The sequence below is a fragment of the Rhizopus delemar genome, genomic scaffold (assembly GCF_000149305.1).
Source record: "Rhizopus delemar RA 99-880 supercont3.6 genomic scaffold, whole genome shotgun sequence".
NCBI classification, from domain to species: Eukaryota; Fungi; Mucoromycota; class Mucoromycetes; order Mucorales; family Rhizopodaceae; genus Rhizopus; species Rhizopus delemar.
Genome location: NW_027137832.1, coordinates 647,102 through 661,542, shown reverse-complemented (window position 1 = coordinate 661,542; position 14,441 = coordinate 647,102). Strand labels below are relative to the sequence as shown.

The 14,441-nt window shown below is 35.6% G+C and overlaps 7 protein-coding genes across 7 annotated transcripts; 4 read left to right on the top strand and 3 right to left on the bottom strand.

Annotated features, from left to right (window-relative positions):
• Positions 1-91: 91 nt before the first annotated feature.
• Positions 92-1,398, top strand: RO3G_08233 (uncharacterized protein; the record flags this gene model as incomplete). Its single annotated transcript, XM_067662823.1, has 2 exons — positions 92-1,201; positions 1,357-1,398. 2 exons carry the CDS (start codon positions 92-94, stop codon positions 1,396-1,398), a joined length of 1,152 nt encoding a protein of 383 aa, XP_067518924.1.
• Positions 1,399-1,749: 351 nt separating this feature from the next.
• On the top strand, positions 1,750-2,913 carry RO3G_08232 (uncharacterized protein; the record flags this gene model as incomplete). The annotated part of the gene is made up of 6 exons (XM_067662822.1): positions 1,750-1,843; positions 1,894-1,965; positions 2,013-2,365; positions 2,426-2,536; positions 2,579-2,753; positions 2,897-2,913. The coding sequence occupies 6 exons, from the start codon at positions 1,750-1,752 to the stop codon at positions 2,911-2,913; spliced, it is 822 nt and encodes a 273-aa protein (XP_067518923.1).
• A 1,801-nt stretch (positions 2,914-4,714) lies between these two features.
• Positions 4,715-8,043, top strand: RO3G_08231 (uncharacterized protein; the record flags this gene model as incomplete). The annotated part of the gene is made up of 7 exons (XM_067662821.1): positions 4,715-4,951; positions 5,054-5,090; positions 5,147-5,722; positions 5,778-5,930; positions 5,983-7,164; positions 7,216-7,479; positions 7,535-8,043. 7 exons carry the CDS (start codon positions 4,715-4,717, stop codon positions 8,041-8,043), a joined length of 2,958 nt encoding a protein of 985 aa, XP_067518922.1.
• A 219-nt stretch (positions 8,044-8,262) lies between these two features.
• On the bottom strand, positions 8,263-10,384 carry RO3G_08230 (uncharacterized protein; the record flags this gene model as incomplete). Its single annotated transcript, XM_067662820.1, has 10 exons — positions 8,263-8,447; positions 8,499-8,685; positions 8,737-8,917; positions 8,972-9,068; positions 9,118-9,268; positions 9,314-9,416; positions 9,479-9,509; positions 9,597-9,747; positions 9,974-10,090; positions 10,139-10,384. 10 exons carry the CDS (start codon positions 10,382-10,384, stop codon positions 8,263-8,265), a joined length of 1,449 nt encoding a protein of 482 aa, XP_067518921.1.
• A 651-nt stretch (positions 10,385-11,035) lies between these two features.
• Positions 11,036-11,264, top strand: RO3G_08229 (uncharacterized protein; the record flags this gene model as incomplete). Its single annotated transcript, XM_067662819.1, has 2 exons — positions 11,036-11,071; positions 11,124-11,264. The coding sequence occupies 2 exons, from the start codon at positions 11,036-11,038 to the stop codon at positions 11,262-11,264; spliced, it is 177 nt and encodes a 58-aa protein (XP_067518920.1).
• Positions 11,265-11,283: 19 nt separating this feature from the next.
• On the bottom strand, positions 11,284-11,661 carry RO3G_08228 (uncharacterized protein; the record flags this gene model as incomplete). The annotated part of the gene is made up of 2 exons (XM_067662818.1): positions 11,284-11,383; positions 11,435-11,661. 2 exons carry the CDS (start codon positions 11,659-11,661, stop codon positions 11,284-11,286), a joined length of 327 nt encoding a protein of 108 aa, XP_067518919.1.
• A 237-nt stretch (positions 11,662-11,898) lies between these two features.
• RO3G_08227 (uncharacterized protein) lies at positions 11,899-13,488 on the bottom strand (the record flags this gene model as incomplete). Its single annotated transcript, XM_067662817.1, has 5 exons — positions 11,899-12,794; positions 12,843-12,994; positions 13,056-13,203; positions 13,263-13,427; positions 13,485-13,488. 5 exons carry the CDS (start codon positions 13,486-13,488, stop codon positions 11,899-11,901), a joined length of 1,365 nt encoding a protein of 454 aa, XP_067518918.1.
• Positions 13,489-14,441: the final 953 nt, after the last annotated feature.

Below are 14,441 nucleotides of genomic sequence, written 5' to 3'. Positions count from 1 at the left end.
ACCCCTTTTTATATATAAACCTCTCTCTCTTTTATTATTTTATTTTCTCTCCCTTTTTTTTTTTTTTTTTTTTCTTCTATTAAAATCAAATATGCAACAACAACAGCAAGCTCATTTAGCTTTATATTTGCCTGAAATTTTGAGCCACATATTTTCCTTTCTGGTACCAAATCACCCACTAGAAGATGTCAAAAAGAAATTATATACAAATCTATTTCCTTGTTTACTTGTAAATCGCATATGGAATAAGAATGCCAGTCGAATTATTTGGAAAAATGCTTATTTTGATGATAAACAATACGAATTCAATTCATTTTTAAAACTGGCTACTACACTTCAAGGTGATATCACATTTCCTACGCCTTCTTTATCTTCATCCTCTGCTTTTGCATCACTTGCTATCGCAGATGCAAGCCCAAAGCGCTCATGTTCCACATCCACCATTTCTTCATACGATATCGATACTCCCGAATGCGAACCAGAAACATTCGACAAGATAGATTCTGATCATTTATTCAATAAGTTAGACTTGGCCGTCCCTCAATCCGCTCGTCTCACCAATTACCGACATTCACTCCGATCGCTTACAATACGCAAGATTAAGCTCAATTCACTTAATGAACCACTGGCAAAGATTGGAGAATTAGCAGTACATTTGGTTCACTTGGATATCTATATTTGTGATCACTTCAATCGACAGACACTTCAACCATTTCTAAAGCATCACAACTTAATCTATCTATCACTCGCTGGATGCCACCTTATTTCAGACGATTCAGTCTTACAAGTAGCTCAAAACTGTCCTCAACTCGAACATTTGGATTTGCGTGCCTGTGGTCAAGTTTCGGATATCTCCATCTCAGCTATTGCCATGCACTGTCCTCGGTTACGACATCTGAATGTAGGAAGGATTAGGGATCGTGAAAAGATCACTATTCGATCAATTGGTCTGATTGCCAAACACACGAATGCCTCTGTTCTAGGGTTGGCAGGATGTGAGGTGGATGATACATGTATGGAGGCCTTGGCTCACTATCGTGGCCCAGGGCTTGAGCGTGTCTCAGTCAACAGTTGTCTGAAGATATCTAATCCAACCATCTACGCATTTATCCGTCATTGTCCTAATCTGTCTGTTTTTGAAATGAAAGAATGTGCCTTGATTGATGACTGGGAGGCAGTGGCTGAGTTAGTTCAGAGAAAGGTATTACTGACTTTATGTGATGTACAAAATAAAGCATGCCTGGAATGGGCTCGAATCAATGGAAGAAACTTGGATTTAAAGGCACCACTAAAATAATCATCATCCATTAGACTTTATAATTAATAAAATACCCTCTTTTCTTTTTTCTTTTTTAGCATGTAAACAAACATGCTTGTGCAATAACAGTCTTTTGTTAAATTAGCTACACATCATTCTCGCATGATATGAGCTGAGTCTCATTAAAAGAAACGCATACACAAATTCGAATAACGTTATTTCCAGCCTTTTTTTTTTTTAAAAAAAAACACACACACACACACACACACACACACACACAAATGGCAAACGATATTGATACACTTGTTAGTATGGGATTCTCCCATGCGAAAGTGTAAGCAGATAATCAACTCTATTGTGAATAGTATTTATAACTTTATGAATTTAGAAAGAAAGCATGGAAAGCAACAAATGGTGCTGGCTTACAACCTGCCATGGATTGGTAAACATTATAAAAACGCGTTTCAATCAATTAAAGTCTTCTTTTTAGGATGTTGAGTCATCCCGAAGTATCTGATGAACCTGAAGAAGAAACAGAACAAGAAGCATCCACCTCAACAATCGAAACTACCATAAAAGAAGAAGGTAACAAAACTCAAGTCGTAACGATCTTTGACTGATTCTTTATTGTTTAGGTGAAATTAAACAAGAAGAACAAACTGCTTCAAGCTTAATCTGTAACGATTGTCAAAAGCTGTTTCGTGATGGTACAAAAATTAAATATTTACAAAAGCAAAGCTAACTTTAATAAAAGCAAGTGGAGCAGAAAGACATGCTGCAAGAACAGGCCACCAAAACTTTGCTGAAAGTACAGAAGTCCTTCAGCCTTTAACAGAAGAAGAAAAAAAGAAAAAGTTGGAGGAACTCAGGGCACGTATGGCTGAAAAACGTGCTTTGAGAGAGCAGCAGGAAACAGCTGAACGTAAAGAAGCAGAACGTATTAGAAGAAAGGCAGGAAAGGAATTGACGACGGCCAAGGAAGCACTTGAGGCTCAGGAGATTAAAAAGGCATTTGAGATGAAGAAGAGAGAGAGAGAATTGGATCGCATTGCAAAGGCAAAAGTGAAGGCTCAAATTGAACAGGATAGAAAAGAACGTGCGGCCAAGGTGAATGACAATAGCTTTTTTTTTTTAAAAAAAAGTTTATTTACTTTTGTGAATATGTAGAAAGAAGCTGCCAAACAAGCTCATGTAAAGGATGCTGCTGACGCTGCTGCTGCTTCACAATCGACAGTTAAGAAAGAATACAATGACGCTAGACTTCAGGCAAGACTGTCTGTAAACATACTGTTATGAAAACTAAATTTCTATCATCATTAGATTCGTGTACCAGGAATAAATCCGATTGTAAACACATTTCAAGCTACCTCGACACTATCAGAAGTATATAGCTTTTTACAATCTCAAGGCTGTACGAATCCATTCAGCCTGTCAACTACATTTCCTAGAAAAACTTTTGGTCCAGAAGATCAGCAAAAATCATTAAAAGATTTGAGTAAGTTATTATTGATGTTCTATAAAAAAGTAGCTAACACAATTTAAAAGATCTTGTTCCTTCTGCCGCTTTAATTTTGACTTACATTTAAGAGAAAGGGATAGCCTTGTGAAATAAATTTTCTTTATTTGATATTTGTCTAGGTCATGAGTCTTTTTAAACATGTTCAAATTGAGAATAAGCAGCTTTCAAAGGAAAAAAAAATATATTTATATAATTGTACATGTATCAATATATATTATATAGAATTAAAGTAGCTTACGTGTAATAGTCAAAAAGCAACTTGGGTATTGAAAACTAGGAAACACGACTTTTTTTTTAAAGAAATGAGAACTAAGAAGAATAAGGAGAAGAGGGGGGGAGAGGAGGATAATGAAAGAAATATTGCTTGAAGCAATTGAATTTTAATATGTCTCATTTATATGCATTCATGATATTTTGTGTTGGTTTGCAAATGGCGATGTACGATCTATTTTGCATTTATCAGCTTCAAATGTTCGTCTGATTTAACTTCCGCTTGTGAAGTTTACTTAAATTTCTGCTTCTTTACTGTTTAGAATAATAAAGAAACGAAAAGGTTTAGGTCAAGAATAAAGTTAATAATTCAAGTGCGTTTAGTAAAAGTGTTGTAGTAGATTTTATTCTTTGATCTACAAAATGTGTGTGTGACTAAAAGTTGGGAAAAACCTACAAAGATTTACATGTATCACCTCCTTCCTTACTTTTCTTTTTTTCTTCTCGTATTTTTTTTTTTTTTTTACTAATGCAGAAATACAAACTGTATATTTTGATTTGGATTTTACTTATCATTCAATATACAACAGCAACACCAAAATTCAACTCAGGTTTTTAAAACGCTGTTCATTATAACACATACATACTTATATAGATATACTAGTAAATGAATATGACAACTATGGAAACAAATGTCCTTTGCCGACATACAACGCATACCCATGCCCTGAACTTTGTGTACGAGATATTTCTCTTTGTCCAGTCAATAGCCGACCAGTTTGTCCTACAGGCACCACTTATTGCATTGACGGCACCTGTCGCACCACTTGCCCCGACGAGACACTTACCTCCGCCTGTGCATGCCCTGGATCTCCTGCATTAGTCGGTAAAATCTACCGCTGTGGATCAAACGCACTCCAAGTCAATATTCCCGAATTTGTCGTGGAAAACAAGGCAAACTTGAGCGCAATTGCTTGTGCAAGAGCTGCAAATCTAACGAGTGTATCTACATGGACACCTAACCCGGCTTTGACCATGTGGCATGAGTGCCCTGTACCAAACTATGGGAAATTGACATTTACGGAGAATGTGTTTATTGCTCTTTATGTGTTCTATGGTACCTGCTTTATGACGTTAGCCACTTGGATCTTTTATAAAAAAATACGAGAAAGGGTAAGAAAAAGAAAAAAGAGAGCTTTCAAGTTTTTTTTTTTAAACAATTACTAGGCATCAAATCAAAAGCTTAAAGAAACTAGAAATGAACCATCTACTTTAAATAAAGAAAGTTTAGATCACAGTGATATATCAACAGTGAAAGAAGAAGAAGAAGGAATGAATGTGATTGCTTTTAAAAATTGTTGGTTTGGCCGGTTGATAATGGTTTTATTCTCAATTGAAACCATAGGCCAAATTGGCTACATGATCATGGTGACACAGGACTACTATACGGGCTATTCAGCATTTAGAGGCATTTCAGTTGTAGCCACAAGTACATTCATGGGCATGTGGTATATCTTGTTCTTTTGGTTTGCTAGTTTGACTTTATTTAGGCATCGGCTACCCAACTTTTTTAGAGTAAAATGTAGCTATCAAGAAGGGCAATATGTTCAAATAGAAAGAAAAGAGCCAGGTAATAAAAAAAAATCCAGTCAAGATGCTTCATTTACTGACATTGATCCTTTTCCTTGAAAGTTTTGATCTTTCTTCAAGGTCAATCGAACCCAATCATGAAATTCGTTCGATTGTTAGAACATCAACTTAAGCATTGGACTGGACTGGATGTTGTTATTAGCCATACTTCCATTCGATATACATCTAGTGGCACCAAATACTTTATTTATCAATGTACGCGTTATGTCTATCATTCAAAATTCGACATCTTTGCTCCCCATCAGTTCCACTTGGGCCAACGACATGCCCAATTGGCCTCGCTTACCGAAGGCTTGTCATCACACGAGGCTGCAGTAAGAGAAGAATTGATAGGTCCAAACTTTATAGAAGTCTATGTGCCAAATTTCCTTTTGGCTATGTTTCGTGAATTTGCTTCGTTTTTTTATATTTATCAGTTCAGTGTCCTTTGGTTATTTTATTATCTCGACTACTGTAACACAAAAATTGTACACTTTTTACTGTTCTCTGATATTTTCACACATTTGTAGGGCAAGTGGGTATTGCAGACACGGCTGTCATTTTAGTATCAGCATTTGTCAAGGTCGTTGTTAGACTTCGATCTGAAAAACGCATCAAGGCCATGGCCGAATTCACAGACCAAGTCAAGATATTAAGAGATGGACAGTGGCAGGATATGTCAACCGCGAACCTTTTACCGGGGGATTTGTTTGAGATACAGGAAGGTAAGACGGTACCCTGTGATGCAGTCATACTGTCTGGAAACATTGTGGCGGACGAAAGCTCGCTCACCGGTGAACCATTGCCCATTCGAAAATTTCCTTTACGTTGGGATGATGATGTGGAGTACGATAGGCTGGGCGCTAGCAAAATTTCGACTATTTTTGCGGGTACAATGATTAGCCAGGCCATGGGCGATCGAGTGGTTGGGTTAGTGATGAGCACAGGTACAGCGACAGACAAAGGCCAGTTGGTCAAAAAGATCTTGTTTCCCACACGAGTTTCCTTTGTGTTTGATGAACAGATCAAAATTGTCATTTTGATATTGCTTTGTTGTGGTGTGTTGTGTTTAGGAATGGCTATCTGGATGGTTAGTGCGGGAACAAGTAAGTATAAATTAGAATTAAAGGAGGTTGCTTAATGTTTTATTTTTCATCATAGCTGCCTGGTTTTATTCCATGTTTGCTATTGCTCAGTTAGTGTCACCTTTACTCCCTGCTGCTTTAGTCGTTGGACAATCAGTAGCAGCAGGTCGACTTAGAGAAAAGAATATATTCTGTGTTGATCTAACTCGTATTTTAATGGCAGGAAAAGGTAATTTAAAGAAAAAAAAAATCCACGTACCCTATCCTTATCAGATCAACAGTTCAACTCTTTTGCTTTGACAAAACGGGCACATTAACAAAAGAAGGCTTAGAATTTTATGGCGCTCAACCTGTGATTCAAAAGGAAAAAACGCCTTACTTTGATCAACGTCAAGACAGTATTGAGGGACTACCTAAGATTGTTCAAACAGGCCTTGCCTCATGTCACGCAGTGACTACTCTCAACAATCGATTGATTGGTAACCCAGTGGATATCGAAATGTTTCAATGCTCTGGATGGGCACTAGCTGATAAATCTAGTTTTGTCGACACCCTGATACATCCCTCTAGTGGCCAGACAATGGATGTATTAAAGCGATATGAATTTGTTCACGCACGCATGTCCATGTCAGTCGCCGTTTTGGATCCATCCACAAACAAGGTCCATATTTTTGTCAAGGGTGCCTATGAAAAGATCAAAGATTTGGTCAATCCCAACTCGATTCCTTCCGACTATGACCTCGTCACTTCCAACCGTGCAAGAGAAGGTTGCTATGTCTTGGCGCTCGCTCACCGAGAAATCGATCGTGAGGAATTCAACGAAAATTGGAGCCGTGATGATATGGAGCAAGACATAGATCTGGTTGGATTGATCGTTTTCAAAAACCAATTGAAAGCAGATACATCAGAATACATTGCTGAGCTCAAGGCAGGTGATACACGTACGATCATGATCACTGGAGACACAGCCCTTACAGGTATCTACATTGCTCGTCAGTGTGGTATGGCAAAAGCACATGCTCGATTCTTGTTGGCTGATTATGATGCTGAATCAAGGCGCGTCGTGTGGTCAGATGTGGACGAACCTGAGCTTTTAGCGGACCCAGATCAAGCAGGAGTTGAGCTAGCTGTGACCGGAAGGGCCTTTGAATGGTTAGCTGAACATGATCTCATTCGCAAGTACTTGCTGAAGATTCGCGTGTTTGCTCGTATGACACCTGCAGGTAAGGTACAATGTGTACAGCTCCATATGGAGCGTGGTATTACAGCCATGACAGGAGATGGTGGTAATGATTGCGGCGCGCTTCGAGCAGCTCATGTGGGTATTGCCATGTCAGACGCAGAGGCCTCTATTGTGTCTCCTTTTAGCACAAACCATCGTAGTGTGGCTTCCTGTGTAGAATTATTGCGTGAAGGACGTGCTGCTCTTGCGACATCGTTAACAGGCTACAAATACTTGATATGTAAAGCACTTTTTATTGTTCTTGATTTGTGTGAATAATTCGTTTTCATAGTGTATGGACAGGTGATGATGATGTTAAAGATTTTTACTTTTTACTTTTCTGTTTCTATGTCTGAAAGTATCTGGATTGCTGTGGATGTATTCATCACTGTGTTCTTAACATGGGCCGTATCTCAATCAAAAGCAGCATCCAGATTAGCACCGCAACGTCCAACGGCAAAATTACTTGGTCCCCAAACACTTGCATCTGGAATCGGTTTAGTAGCCATTAACTGGATCTTTTTAAGCAGCGCTTATGTTCTCTTATTCAAGCAAGGTAAGAAAAAAAAGCTTATGCTTTTCGTACTTAACCTTCTTTTATGCACACACAGATTGGTTTCGTTGCAACGAATTTGATTCAAGGGCTGTTGACATGTCCAAATGGATGCTTTTGTCCGATAATTACGAAGGCGAGATCCTAGCGCTTGTTTGTCTCTTTCAATTTATCAATAATGCCGCCGTCTTCAACTTTGGCTATAAATTTCGACAAAGCTTTTACAAAAACTATTCACTTGTATTTCTTTGGCTTTTGTATCTAGCCATCGTTTCTTATTGGACCTTGGCGGATCCCAACCGATTTGGTTGTCTCTTTCGCTTTAATTGTGGTACACCTCAGGTGCTGGAACAAATAGGCTATGTGCCACCTTCATGGTCGATCATGCCTTACAATACACCGCTAGGACATAACGTCATGCCTCGTCCGTTCAGATGGCGTCTTTGGGGATTGATGATGGGTAATGCGGCTACTGCTTTGGTTTATGAAAAGTATGTTGTGTTAGGTCCTGTACATAGCTTTCTTGCTAGCATGTTTCCGGTCAATCATTTGGACAAGACATTATAATAAGATATATTTTTTTAATAATAAATATGAATGAAGGAAGATAGAATGTATATAGTACATAAATGAGAAAATATCTAATCATATCCTGTAAATGCAGTATGAGCAGCCGATAAGTGCACAGTGCCTATGTCAAGATCGATGGCATAACAAAGAAAAGTGGCGTCGATTCTTTTAAATGTTAGTGAACAAATAAAGTTTGTTGTATGCTTATAGATGAACTTACATGCCCATTAAGGTATAAGAATAAAATTGAGAAATATAGCAAGACGTCAATGTGCCAATGAGACCAACGATTAATCCATGTGGTGAATGAAGTTGATGCGTTGCATAAACATAAGCTGCGAGTCCAGAAGCTAATGCAATGACACTATTGCCAATTTGTAAAATGATTTGTGTTAGAAAGTCTATAAGTAATACGTTAGTTTATAGACATATGTACATTTATCACTATATACCTCCAAAGATGCCGCTTAGTAAGTTTCTTTTAAATATTTTTGTAGATGAATTAGCTGCAGAAAAGAAACTTTCGCTTGTGATACCAGCAAGAGCCACTGTATAATGATTCACAATATTAATAAAAGGCTCTATATAACTCAATACAAGTTCAACAAAGGTAGCAAAGGGCCTTGATTTTTTAGAGTACTTTAAAAAGTAAGTTAGAACATACAATTGATTTTAGAATTATTACGTTACTTTTTTCAACAAGCGTATGATCAATTGTAAGAATTGAATGATAGCCATCAAAAATCCAGATAATGCAATTGTACCAAATGATGTACTCATTCCTCGGATCATAGCAAACCTCCATACACTAGTTGATGATGTGCTGTTTCTATGAAAATACCATTGAGAGATCATAGCAGATAATGTAAATCTACATATTTATTCTATTAGTTATCGAAATAGTTGTACACGATTTTTGCTTTACTTTTCCAAGTAAACCAATACAGCCGATGTCCACATGTAAAAAAATATGTAAAAAGCAGCCAGATAATAAACATAGCTATTGACAATCCAAATAGTTTCTAATATAAAAAAGGTTAGATAAAATTCTCTCTTGTTGAATTGCTTTACTGGATAAGGTAGGCGGATCACTTAGATGACCAATGAGCCATAATCTGTTGAATAAGATGATCCAAATAATCGTAAAAATAATGAATGTCATAAGTAATAAGACAGGTACAATGAAGATGATAGGATTTGAACGAATCGTTTCACATGCAAGCTGTAATACTATGTTAGAGATAATAAAAAAAAATGTGTGTATTACTTCTATGACAGTAACTGTCTTGTTGATTCGATGCTTATTGTCATAAACTACTTTAATATATATCAAATTTAATATTAAAGGTAGGATAGACAGCCATGTTAACCTAATTATGATAAAGTTAAACTTGCTTATCATTAAATAAATTATTAGCATCTGTGTGTTTACATTGTGTCTTTAAAGTTTGATTCTTGATTTCCTTTATAAACAAAAGTAGATTGAAATGATTCAACTAATGTCCATATAAAACAAACACTCAAAAAGATAGGTACACATATCACTGTACCCCATACAAGTGTCTTTGTAAAATAATGCAATACCAATGACCAAAGTGTTGCTACTATCAAAGACGTGCCAATGATAGTGGCCAACATGCCTGCACTGTCTTTGATTACTTTGAATATAGATTCTTTTACATATCCTTCTACTGAATGACTCTACATGTACAGAATTTAGTTTTCTTGTTAAATAATGTATTGTATTTACATTTGTTGTAAAAAAAATAATGATGCCTGACAATATAAAGAATATGAGACATAGCCCATAAAAAATAGCAAAAATCGGATCTTTATATTTTCTATTCAATTGTGTTATTTCGGGAGGAATCTATATTAAATACAATGAATATCTTGTACTATTATTATTATTATTATTTTGGGTTACAGTAGGTGTAGTTGGTAATAATGATTCAGATAATGAGTTCGGGTTAATAGGTAATGGTGGCACCAATTCTGAGGAAGATAATAATTCTGGTTGGTCAAGATAAATAGATGAAGGTCTCTATTTGACTGCGGTTAATATTTGATTTCGACATTATTTGTTACTTACAAAATTTTCTTCTTCAAAGTCTTGACTAAATACAAGTTGACTTCTATCTGAATAAGTATTGGATAATGTAAGTGGTATACTGTCTTGATTATTGTTTTGATGTATTGAATAAAATAAGCTGTGATCATCCTCTTCATTCTCCGATTCTGCATCCATTTGTGCATAGTATCCACTCCTTTTACCATAAGCAATACTATTTCTTATATTTGAAATAGTCTCCTTTGCAAATTGAATAGACTGATCCATTATTATTTGTAAAATAAAAGAAAGAAAAAGAAAAGCATGAAATGGAAATTTTTGGTATTCATGCAGCATCGTGACTTGTTTATGGCTTTTTATCAGCAAAAAAAAATGAGACTTATTGAATGATTAAGTCACCATAAAACAAACTAAACCATGTAACTTTAAACAATTCCTCTTGCTTTTTTTTTGCTTTTTTTATTATTATTATTACATTATCTCGGACGAAAATAAACAACTTCTCTAATACTAATTAACATATTTAAATTAAACTTGTGGCGTGAAGTAAACTTTGGCTTTTGATTTTTTTAATTGACGCTCAGCATTTTTTTTTTTCTCATCTTTTCTTTTCTTAATAAACAATATGGCTACGTTTAAATATTGTTTAGATTGGTACTTTATTTATTTGATTCAATTAACACAGTGCTGATTCCATGTATGATTTAGTAACAACTTATTATACCCAAAAGAAGATAAAATCAATAGAAAATTATTATTCGCATGTCGTAATTGTGAATATGAAGAAGACGCTGAAAATTATTGTGTCTATCGTCATGAAATTGTTCACGCACCTTCGTAATGTCTTAATTTAAAAAAAGAGAAAGAATTCATTTGATTAACAGTAAAACTTCTTTACCAAAAAAAAGAGAACAAACCATGGTATTACATGATTTGGGTACAGATCCCACACTTGTAAGTTTTATCGAAATCACACTTGAAAAATAATTAAAATTTGCCTCTATAGCCTAGAGCTAATGTTTCTTGTCCTCGTTGTGGACATCCAGAAGCTGTATTTTTTCAATCCTCATCTAGACGAGCAGAAGCTAAAATGACACTTTTTTATGTTTGTGCAAGTAAAGGTTGTGGACATCGTTGGACTGGATAAAGGAAAATAAACATTTTATTTAATTGTTGAAACTCATTGTCTCTTTCATGATGTGTTCAGTGTCTAACATTTGTTGAATTTCATCCAACATCTTGAAATGCGTGGAGAGATCTGATTTCCTATACAAAAATAACTTTTTAAAAAGAATGAAGCAATACTTTTTTTTTTACGTTTCTAATAATAAATCTAATGCCTTATTTGCTCTTTCCAATGATGCCTTTGTGTTTTTTGATAGTGTATCAACATATACAAAAGATCTTATGGTTCCTTCCATATCTTCATGACAGGCAGCCGTTTTAACTGTTTGTTTCAAGACATGGCTCCAATCTTCATATGCCTTGTCTACTCTTGAATGACACTCTTGCTTTGTAGCCTGAAATAATTCTTTTGTCTGCATTTTAAAAAAGAGAAGAAAAGTACGCTATTGGTTATTAATGAATCTTATTAAAAAAAAAATAGATGTTCCCATTAAAAAAAATGAAATAATGTAATAAGAGAATGAAACTTTTATTTACAAAAGTCCACATTAAAAAAAGAAAAAGGAAAGAGAAATAATAATGCAAAAGTGGTTGTGTATAGTTGAAAGGAATGAATGTATAAGTGGGAATGATATGCTTTTGTGGTTTATGTTTGTTCACCAAGTATTTCGACCTTGATAAAACTCTCTACTTCTTGTAATAGGCGGACCTTCATATTCAATACTCTCAGGATCATCCGTCATTGCGTTACCAAAGGAGAATTGTCCAAATCGACGTTGAAAGACAATGACTTTTCTTGCTAGTATATCCATGATTTCTAATGATGTTTGTTCATCTTTAGATTTGCTATTATTCATCCTTTCCAGTGCCTCCTCTGCTATAGACTTTTCAGTATCCACAAACAGGTCTTCCTCTTCCTCTAGAGGTATTGTGCTTGCACTACTCAATGAAGAAGAAGGAGAAGAGGCATGATCAAATTGACGAGGTATAAGAATGGGTGTTGGTTTTCTACTTTCTCCAATGCCTGTTGCGGTCACCGCGTTATATTTCTCTTCTTGTTCTAATTGGACTAGTGTCCTTGTCATTGTTTCACTTATTTGTGCTTCAATTAATTTTCGCCTTTTACACAGCACATCTTCTTCATTATCTTCTCCATCTTCCCCATCTTCTTCTTCTTGTAACAACTTCTTTTCCTTTCTTTTTTTCCCAGTATTGATCTCCACTTGCAGCGAACAAATATATTCTAATATTTGATTGGCTCTTTTGTTCATTTCAGATATTGTCATACGAGAAGAAGGAGTACGTACTTTTGCAGGAGGAGATGTTTCACGAGCGGATGGAGATAAATGATCAAGTAGAATACTGCTCGTACTAGGAAGTGTAGGTGTCTCTGGTTGTGGTGTGGATGTACGTGATCTTGGCGTCTTGTGGGGTCGTCGCAGTGAATTGTTGACCCATTTTCGGCTGTTGTTCGTACTGGTTGATGATGAACGGGATTTCTTTTCGTTCTTTGTGCTTTTTCTTTTCGGTCGACTTAATTTGTTTTCGTTTCCTAAATAAATGATGAGTTCCCCTGTAGATACACATTACTCAAACCAACCTTCTGTAGGGGAATCTGAGGTTGTTTCTGTACTACTGCAACTGGGTTCCGCAACTCCTTTGATATCATCGAGTGGAATAGAGGTCTCTCTACTATTAAACGTGCTTCGTTTCTTTATAGCTTTGGAGGGTTTATAGTATCTACGCGTTTTGCTATTGTAACAAGAGCAATGAGTTTTTCACGCAGAAATATAAGCAAGAAAATATACTTTACTTGTCATAGCCTTTTATCTGAACATGATCTTCCGGTCGACACTGCTCGCAAAAATATTGGTCTGGGATATCTTCTTCTTCTAATCCCATACATTCACAATGCTGCCATACTTCACAGTCATCACAGCATACCATTAAGCCAATGCTATCTAATGAGAAAAAAGTTGACTTTTTTGCTTCTTCAAATATTTTCAACAAGGAAGCTTACGTTGTTTTCCACAAACGCAACGAGTCACAGATTCATCTTCTGCGCTTTCTTCTTCTTCCTCTTCCTCTTCCTCGTCTTCTTCTTCGGACACAATGACAGGTTCAAGTACTTTTTGTTTTCCCCTTCTACTGTTATGTGCAACTCTCGGCCTTGAAGAAAGTGTGGCTATAAAAGTTTGTTTTAAGCATTAAACGGTACAACATACTTTTTTTTTTGTTTTACTCATTAAATTGTTACAATATAAAAGAGAAAAAAAAAAAAAGATATTTCTGTCAATGAAAAAAGGGTAACTTTTTTTTAGGTTGCTTGGATACACAAACCGAAAAGTGTCTGGGATCTAAATACAACTCAGATGGTTCCATTTATAGGCCAATAAATAAATAAACTAACCGCACGATAAATCTTACCTGCTGCAATTCAAATCCTCTTACAATGTATGAGATTACATTCGCATTTACACCTTAGAGTTGAGGACGTTTCTGGTGTATATGTGTTTTTTCTTCTTCTTCTTCTTCTCTTTCTTGTTGAGATTATTTCGTAACTTCGAGCAGGAACGGCAATTTGTTGTGTTACACATGACAAAAAGAAATGAGCGAATAGTTGATAATCAACTTTGACGCAGTTCTGTAGAATAAAGTGATATACCCTCAAAGGGGGCAGACTCGATCTTGACTAGTTTACACTTTGCTTCTTTTGGTTCACATCGTTCTTATATGTGTGACTCCTATTATATTTTATAAATAAAAATAAACAAAAAGAAAAAATAAAATGTTAAAAATATTTTTTTATATTTTTAATAAAAAATTCAGAAAAATCCTTCGTTACATTTGAAGTCTTCTAATTGAACTTTTTCATTTAGATTTTCACGCTTTAAATGGATCCATTCATCACTAATTGTCAATTTATGTTCTGATTAGTTTATTAGCTTTAGTTTGTTAAAAATCTCGCATAACTTTTCAGTCATTTTTTTTAGCAACCATTCAGGGTTTCTCACGATAACACCGTTCAATAAATATACTATCCAGAAGTATTAAACGATTTTATACCTTATAGAGCTACTACTTACAACTTCAAAATATAAACACAAGCCTCATTCGACCAGTAAAGCTTCAAGCTCACAAAATGTGTATAATGTATTATTGTAAGACAAATATACGATACTTAAACCCTGCATCCAAG